The 8959-nt window shown below is 36.5% G+C and overlaps 1 protein-coding gene across 1 annotated transcript; it reads left to right on the top strand.

The window, feature by feature from the left end:
- The first annotated feature begins 7368 nt into the window (after positions 1-7368).
- Positions 7369-7889, top strand: LOC119230493 (60S ribosomal protein L23a). The gene has a single exon (XM_037492098.2). It carries the CDS (start codon positions 7381-7383, stop codon positions 7849-7851), a length of 471 nt encoding a protein of 156 aa, XP_037347995.1. The 5' UTR covers positions 7369-7380; the 3' UTR covers positions 7852-7889.
- The last annotated feature ends 1070 nt before the right edge of the window (positions 7890-8959 follow it).

The following is an 8959-nucleotide window of genomic DNA, read 5'->3' on the forward strand; positions in this document are numbered from 1 at the left end:
GCCAGCCGGGCAGATCAACGGGGTACCCGGGGGAGGAAGCAGGGGCTTGGTATGGAACAGGGGTACGCAAGGAGTGGAGACAAAGCTAGGATCATCGCCAGTCTCATTTATTCAGGAATGTGTACAATGTTATATAGGGTTCAGAGGAGGAGGTCTCTCGTTATCTCTAGCAAGGAGAGACCACCAATGCAAACAAGCCACAGTAGCAAGCAGGGGGAAAGGTTCAGTCATCACAATAGGAAACTTGAAACCTTCCCTGGAGCTAACATTCAGTACCTGCTTCAGGCAAGAACCCGGATCTTCAGGTCTGGGCCTCAGGTCTGGGCCCCGACAGAGGATAGAAAGTTTAAGTGTTCTTCTAGAGATAATATACTTTAAACCACTGGACCCCAGTCAATAAAAAAGAAAAGGGTATCTTTTTCATATTTATGTTTCATCTCAATGCATTCATTCATTAAAAATTAAAAATTCATCAAAGAAGAGTGAACTAATTCCAACATATATCATAAGGTGGAAGTAAATCTAAATTGAATCCATCATAAAAAGTGGATCCATTAAAGAAAATAAAAATAAAAATATAGCCCATATCTCCTACTCTAGAATAGCAAATTAAATCAAACACCTTCATACATCAGACCTTACAATGGAAAACACTGATGTGAATAAAAATACAAATCCCTAATGCATAAAAAATAGATCTATTTTCTTGCCTATTTTTCAGTTTAGAGCAGTGTCTAGTGTCCTGCATATGGCAAGAACTTAACAAACATTTGTGATTCAGTAGTACTAGGATTAGTATACCAGACACCAGTTTTCCTACTGCTTAATAAATCTCATCAGCATGATTCAACAACAGTGAAGTAATGGTAACTTTTAACAGCAATTAATCTGTTTATGTTTCTCTGATTTTATTTTTATCTTTACAAGAAACACTACTTCTATATAGTTCTACTGTGTTTTTAAGTGTGTATAATAGTACATGTAATGATATCTCAAACTACTTGAAAGTCAATTTAAATGAGATACATTGAAGAAGGTCAAAGAAGGTCTGCATATTTCTATTAAATAAGAGATTTTCAGGGTTCCCTTGAAACTAGTATCATACACTATTCTCCATTTCCTAAAAATATAGCTCTGCAATGAAAAGCCAAAGGAAAGGCTTTAAAGCAGTCCTGTGAATGGGCAGTCGGTCTATGTTAACAATTCAGTACAGTCCATAAAATACATTTTTCCTGATGCAGCTGAACTACACTTATTTCCTGAGAGAATCTAAGAGGTCAAATTCATTATTGGAAAATGGAATCTAAAATAGAAGTGACATTATCAGAAGTCACTGCAACTAAGTATTCATAGCATCATTCAGACTGCTACCAATCCTCACAAATGAAGCAGAAGTAAGATGGTCACCTCTATAACATGATCATTAATATATACCCCATAGTATTCCAAAATGACCCATAGCAATTTACAAAGTCTGCAGCAGTACTAGAGTGACCAGTGTGCAAAGATTTTCTAAACATCCTTCATTGGCTCATGGGGATTTCCCCCTCTATGAAGAGCATCCTGGAGGTCATGATGTTTTGATATAATTTAAATGGATGGGAAATGTCATGAAGATGTCCATCTTGCAGCATTAGTATAAAGACATAGGATTATATATTCAAAGAAATGTCTAATTATTTTCAAAAAGAATTGCCTTCTGGAGGTCTACACACAAAATCCAGCTGAGTGAGCAATCTCCAAGTACAGGAGATAGGAAAGGCCTTCACATTGTCCTGATTATATCTGCACATTATGCCTTTATGCCCAAAGCTATTGGATGATCAATTGCAAAAGTTCTAAGAGAATTATTATCCCTCTGTTCAATGTGGTAGGATATGATAACTCCCTTTGAAACTGGGGGAAAAAAATAATCCAAATGATCAAACACTGAAAGAAAAACAGTAATACTAATAGCTATAATTTCCAGAGTGGTCATTATCTGTCATAAAGGTGATATACATTCTTTCATAAGTATCTTTTTCACACATATTACAGATGATAAAGATCTAAAGTTGTTCAGAACTGTGATTTTAAGGCAGGTATCTTATGCTAGAGGTCTTTTTGTTAGCATGCAAACAAGGGGTACCCAGGGAACTCTTCCCAAAGGTAAGCTGGCTCTTAATGGGAAAGAAATTTAATAGAAATAGTTTGCACACAGGAAAAAAAAAAAAAAGAAAGGATAGAGTTTCACAAAGAAACACCCAAAGTTATCCATCCCCTCATGGGTAAACATCCAACCAAACAGGGTTGGTCTGAAGTGGGGACCTTTCAGGGTCACCAGTTTAAGTCACCCCTCTGGCAGGGAACAATATAAAAGGGATTCTGAAGCAGGTCCCAATAGACTGGCACAAAAGGAGAGACCATAGCAAGATAATGTCTCCCCTTGTCTCTCACTGTGTGTCTCTCCCAAGTATCTCCATAAACCTCTCCACAACTTCTTCCCCACAGTATCAGGGTGCAAGTAGGATGGGACTGCAGAAGTAAGGGCACTCTCTTTTCCCTCTTACCCTTAGTACACCTGCCTTCCATGTTATATATCTTCATCTGGTGCCCAGTTCCATCATTAACTGAGGAGGGGCAGATGGTACCTCCTTCTTTTATGGTGATGCCTCTAACATTTCCACTATATCACTCAGTCATCAGGAGCGGCTTACAATGCTATTTGGCTTTTACAAAAGAACTAGATATAGGGAAGGAAGGAGAGAAGGAATAAAGACACAGAGGAAGGAAGGGAGAGATGGAAAGAAACAAGAAGAAATGCAAAGAGTGAAATAAAAACCTCTTGACTGCTGCAACAAATTCTTATTTTAAGTCAATATGAAGACTATTTAAGTGTACACCAAAATACAGAATCTAACTGGGGAAAAAATAGGGTAAGCCAGAAATCTAAACAGATATTTAGGTGATGCCGAGTCCATAAACATGATAATGATGAAATAATATTAACTGAGTCCTCTGTGTCCTGGGAAAGGGACTTGATTAAAATTGCTTTATTTAATTTCATTTATAAAACACTCAGAACTAGTATGTCCATTTGCAGATCCACAAACTGAAACAAAGGCATCTGAAAAACTTTGCAAGTTTGTAAGGTTACTTAGTGACAGATCCAGAGTTTGAAACCCAGGCAGTTTAACAAAAGGATGCTGTTCTAAATGCTCTGAAAAACATCATTTCTTCTATTATTGTGATATTTCCATTTGCTGAAGATTTTTTAAATGTTATTAGATATAAGAAGACACATGGCATTTGAAATGACCTTACTTTTTTCCAACTGTCAGTAACTTGTTTCACGCCTTCAACAGAGAGTACCCTGGCTTTATTATCTAGTTACGTAAATATGCGTTTCCTATACCAAGAATATTGTAAGCATCCAGGAAAAAGGAGTAATATTTTTCTGGAGTTCTATTGAATCTATTTTTTTTTCTTTGAACTAGAATAATACTAACATTTTCATAATGCTGTAGAGCATCCAAAGTGCTTTCAAAAATTCAATCTTTTTTGCTTCTCAGAAAAATCTATTACTATTAGACCATTTCAAAAATTTAGGAATTCAGGCTTAAAGGAGATAAGTAACTTTATATCACACAGTAAGAGATGAAAGTGGATTTGCAGTCCAATAATTCTTACCTTAAAGTCATTACTTTTCTTACTATAATTTATACTATAATAGTTTATGGAGGGTAGGCATTTAATATTTTAATTAAATCCCCCTTACCAAAAAAAATGGCATCTTTGTTTCTGATAGTCCTCCAATTGATGCATTGCCAGGCAATTCTCTTCAAATGTGGGATATATTTAAGTGGTTCAAAATATTCAAATTCAGACTTCTAAATAACCACTTGCTGTTTTGCCGGGGGCAAATAAAAGTACACAGTCTTCTATGAAAGAAAAGAGAATGCTGACTTCCTAATCTTAGGAAGAAAGATCTAAATAAAAATTTGTGAAGGGCACTGGCAAATGCGTTCTCCCTCTTATTATTCTTTATTAAAATTCAAATCTAGTTTACTATTTGCAGGTAGAAATACTAACACAAAAGCTCATTTTAATTCAACAAGTTAGTAGTACAGTGAATCACAAACAGTATCCTCCGCAGGACCCTCATTCACAAATTGTTCTTAGATTCAACATATGACAAAGTGCTGACTATTCTCTGTTTACACACATCCACACTCACTAGTCAAGAACTGCAGTGGAGAGCTTGGGTATCCCAAATCCTAGAGTTTGTTTGTTTCCAACAAATATAGTCCAAAACAGGGAGAATTTTTTTTGCAGCCTGGCATTAGCTTCCATGTGGCTACACAGTTCGACAATGTTGGAACAGATGGGACTTTGAATGTGTGCTCTGCACAGGGTGGTGTGGAGGAGGCAAGAAAAGCAGCAAAGGACCTTCAACCTCAGCCACTGAAAGCAGTGTGCCTGACAATCTCCTACTGGATTAGACAAAATTTTGTAAAGATTGTAAACTCTCTTCTTTTCTTCCTATCTACACTTCTTGAGAAGGGAGACTTTAGTAATGAAAAGGGCTTTGAAAGTATAATTTTAGCATATCAATGAACAATTTCAAAGGGAAACTTACTCCATTTATATTTTAAGAGCAGAACTTGTTTAAAAGAGTCAATTCAGTGAATACAGGGGAAAAAAAGTACTCACTTGAGTGAAATTTGGAATATATGATGCATGATTGTCTTTAATATATATATATTGCATAATAATCAGTCTTTTCTCTGTAAATTCCTCAAAACCCCTTTCATTTTTTTCTGTTCTTGGTTTTTGTCTTACTCTCAGAATTATAATTGTATCATCTTTCTATCACTAAGGACAGAAGGTTGAAATGTATCTTAATTTTTCTGGTGGTGTTACCATACTATACCCACCACCAATGCCTCTAGATCATATACCATATTGTAAATTTATTCTGCCTCAATAAAATATATTTTCTAAAATAATTTAGTATGATTGTGCATTATTATACTATTTAAATTAAATATCTGGATATTCTGAAAAGGAAAGATTTTGTACAATAATATTTTATGCAATTACTATGGCCTTATCTGAAAATTGAAATCAATATCCCAACATAGATGACTATTATAAAGCAGACAAGTGTTTGGGATTCCATGGATATAAGTCAATCTTTTTTGACTTTTCATAATTAACTGAATTGTGCTCCAATGACTACAAAGAAATTCCTAATTTACTAATATTCTCAGACTAAAAATTATGAAAATGCCACAGACTCATTTTTGAAGTATACCTCTCCATACAGTTAATCAGCATGTGATCTAAGCAAACATACTCAAACTTTGAAGCAAGAGATAATGAAACAAAGGGGTGGGATACCTGGAGGTAGGGACACTATGCGGATTCTGGAGCTCATTGTGTTGATGCTACTACAGGCCTCCTTCACTAATAATCAGTTTAGTGTAACAAAGTAGCCCCAGGGAAAGGGGAGGTAGCCGCAGAATGACTATCATACACCATTTCTGAGGCATATTTTCCTCAAATTACGTAGTCCTCAATTTTAGTCTCCATCCTTCCTGCTAACCCTATGAGTACCATCGTTCTCTTAATAAAGTGTTTCAGCTTAAATCATCTTGGTTTTTTGTTGTCTTTGTTTTTAAAGAAAACAAGTCAAAATTCAAAGCTGTTTCCTTGATTCAGAGAGATATTTTGCTTCTATTTGGGAGCCTTGTCTGTGTTCTTAAATCCATTTTGTGAGCTTTTGATTTCTAGGAGGTCTAAGACACCACAAATTAGACAGCAAATTGCCACTTAATGTGACACTTCAAATACATCTAACATCAAGCATTTAAAGATAAAAAGTAAGACAAGTACCTAAAATTACAGATATCAAATAACATATATCATAAAAAAGAGATAAAAGAAAGGATTCATTATCTTCATAAGTAACCATCTCTAAAGAACCGAACTCAAAAGTTCAATACAAAATATCACATTGTTATCAGGCAGAAGGAGGGGCACCCCAGGATCCCCAAACCTGACTGCCCTGAATGGGTTCTGCTAATCCCCAAACCTGATTGCCCTAAATGTTTCTGTTTGAGACCAAACATACTCTAGTGTGTAAGACCTGCAATGGACAGGAATATTAATTCAATTAGTATGCAACAAAGAGAAGAGAAGGCAAAGTATAGATAAAATAGTGTCCCCATGAAACACCCAAAGTTACGTATCTCCTTAGGGTAATTGCCCAACCAAACAGGGTTGGACCAAAGCAGGGCCACTGAGACCCAAAAACAAGGCACAAGTGTATGGCTCTTTCTGGCGGGGACCCATGGGAAGGGGCAGAAAGGGCCAGGCAAGTGTAGAAGGAAAATCAAAATGAAAACCCAGGCATCCCCTGTGGCTCAGTGGTTGAGCGCTGGGTTGCGAAGATGCCTGCAGCCTCTGCAGCACCAGTTCAATCCCCAGCCACCGGGCAAGGGTCCCACATGGCGCGCAGACCTCTCCTGCCATGCCTGCTGCTTCCCTCAGTAGTGTATTTCATCAGTCTGTCTGTTCTGTTCCCCGCTCTGGCTCTGGTGAATTCTCTCACCCTCCCACGCTTCTGACTGTACCCAGTGCTTGTATAAATAAATAAATAAATAAATAAATAAATAAATAAATAAATAAATAAATAAATAAATCTTAAAAAAAAAAATGAAAACCCAAGTCAAAACAAAAGCTGCCATTATCAGCTTCCCTGTGGATTCCTTACCCACTTCTCTGTCTCCATCAAGTGTCTCCGTCCTTATTCCCCACGTCCCAGTTTAAGTCTAAGACCAAGGTAGGAATGAAGCTTCTTCACAGGTCTCTCTGCTCCATGTACCTGGTTCCTCCAGTCTTCTTGAGCTCTATCCTTCCTTCTCCCAGTCTTCTCTGGCTTCTCCTCCCTATCCTGCCCCACTTTTCTTAGGGTGGGGCAGGGAATCTGGAAACTCCCCTTCCCCTGGGTATTACCCTGTTGCACCACAACACTCTTTTCATTAGGTGAAGGTTGCCCAAAGTCAAGTCGATTTGACTCCTATTGCTCATCATATTTCTTATGGAATAATGAAACTTTAAGACATCATCCCTTATACTTTTTGAAAAACATAATAAAGCAGAGAATTACTAGATGAAAAGAGATCTGTTATATAATTTAAGAAGAGTCTCTTTGGGGGAATATATTATCATTTTCATAAAAGTAATTTTGAAACTAAATATTAGCTAAATAAAGAACATAACAAAGTAACAGCATGTGGATATAAGGAAACATAATCTATCCCTATAAAGGAGCCAGTAGTTAATTCTATAACAGGAAAAATATACTTTAAAATGTATCATTCACTTTTCACGAAGATGGCGCCGAAAGCAAAGAAGGAAGCCCCTGCCCCTCCCAAAGCCGAGGCCAAGGCAAAAGCTTTGAAGGCCAAGAAAGCAGTGCTGAAAGGCGTCCACAGCCATAAGAAAAAGAAGATCCGCACTTCACCCACTTTTCGGAGGCCCAAGACATTGCGACTCCGAAGGCAACCCAAATATCCGCGGAAGAGCGCTCCCAGGAGAAACAAGCTTGACCACTATGCCATCATCAAGTTCCCTCTTACCACTGAGTCAGCCATGAAGAAAATAGAAGACAACAACACACTTGTGTTCATTGTGGATGTCAAGGCCAACAAGCACCAGATCAAACAGGCTGTGAAGAAGCTCTATGACATTGATGTGGCAAAGGTCAATACCCTGATCAGACCTGATGGAGAAAAGAAGGCCTATGTTCGACTGGCTCCTGACTATGATGCTTTGGATGTTGCCAACAAAATTGGGATCATCTAAACTGACTCCGGCTGGCTAATTCTAAATACAATTTTTCACCATAAAAAAAAATAAATAAATAAAATGTATCATTCAATTTTGTCTTTGATGATGGAGAGGAAGTTGATCCTCCAAAATCATTATTATTTTTAGCTCACAGCATATTTTCTAAACTTAGTAAGATAAACCAAACAAACATAAAATTTGAGATTTTAGCATGGTCAAAAAGATTTTTCCTGAACTCACTTTAATTTCATATTGACATAAAATGCTTGCCTCATATCTAGAAACATGTATTTTTAGATCTGAGTATATGATTCACTTTTAAGAACTTTCTTAGTTTTATCTATGTCTAATTCCATGACAGTTGTAATTTTCTTTAGAAATGAACTATTCTTTTCATTATATCACCTTCAGTATTCTTCCAACTTGAATTCCATGGCTAATAATTTTGAAATTATGGCATAATCAATTCATTCACTAATTTTAGCATAATCAATTTAGTAGATTGATCATTATTTTTGGAAAAGACAAAATCCATTATGTGATGACAGCATCGAGTGAAAGACGCAAGTAAAAATCAATAATCAATAATATTCAAAATGAAAAGCCTGAGTCTTCTGGGCTATTTCAGGACTTTTTCTACTTTTCTTCTAGATAATTTTATATGAAGGTAAAGCTTAATTTATTCAATGCTAGGTAAAACCTTTTCAGCAGATGTTTTCTATCTAATACTATGAGAATAGATCTACTCAGGAGGAAACAGCTGCATTAAAAATTCTTAAATTAACACTCTAGGTTCCTCCAGATTCATAAATATATAGAATTCGACAAATAAAATACTTGAGGAAAAAATAACCTTGTGGGAACTTACTCGAAATTCACTTCCTGCTGTGAAGTATTTGTTAAAATAGATAAGGGAGGCCAAAAACTGGGGATTTCAGCAGTGATCACTGCAAATCTGTAAGAAGTTTTACCTTTTTCTCATTGTCTTCAATACAGTTTCTTTATTTGTAAGAGTGTACAGTAGAGAATTCTAGAGGACACTCCTCTCTCTCATGCTCCTGGGCAGATAATCACAGATAAGGAGAGGTTTGGGTTTTCAACTCATCAGATGAATTATCAATAA

This window comes from Talpa occidentalis, unplaced genomic scaffold, assembly GCF_014898055.3.
Source record: "Talpa occidentalis isolate TD23 unplaced genomic scaffold, MPIMG_talOcc4v2.1, whole genome shotgun sequence".
Classification (NCBI taxonomy): Eukaryota; Metazoa; Chordata; class Mammalia; order Eulipotyphla; family Talpidae; genus Talpa; species Talpa occidentalis.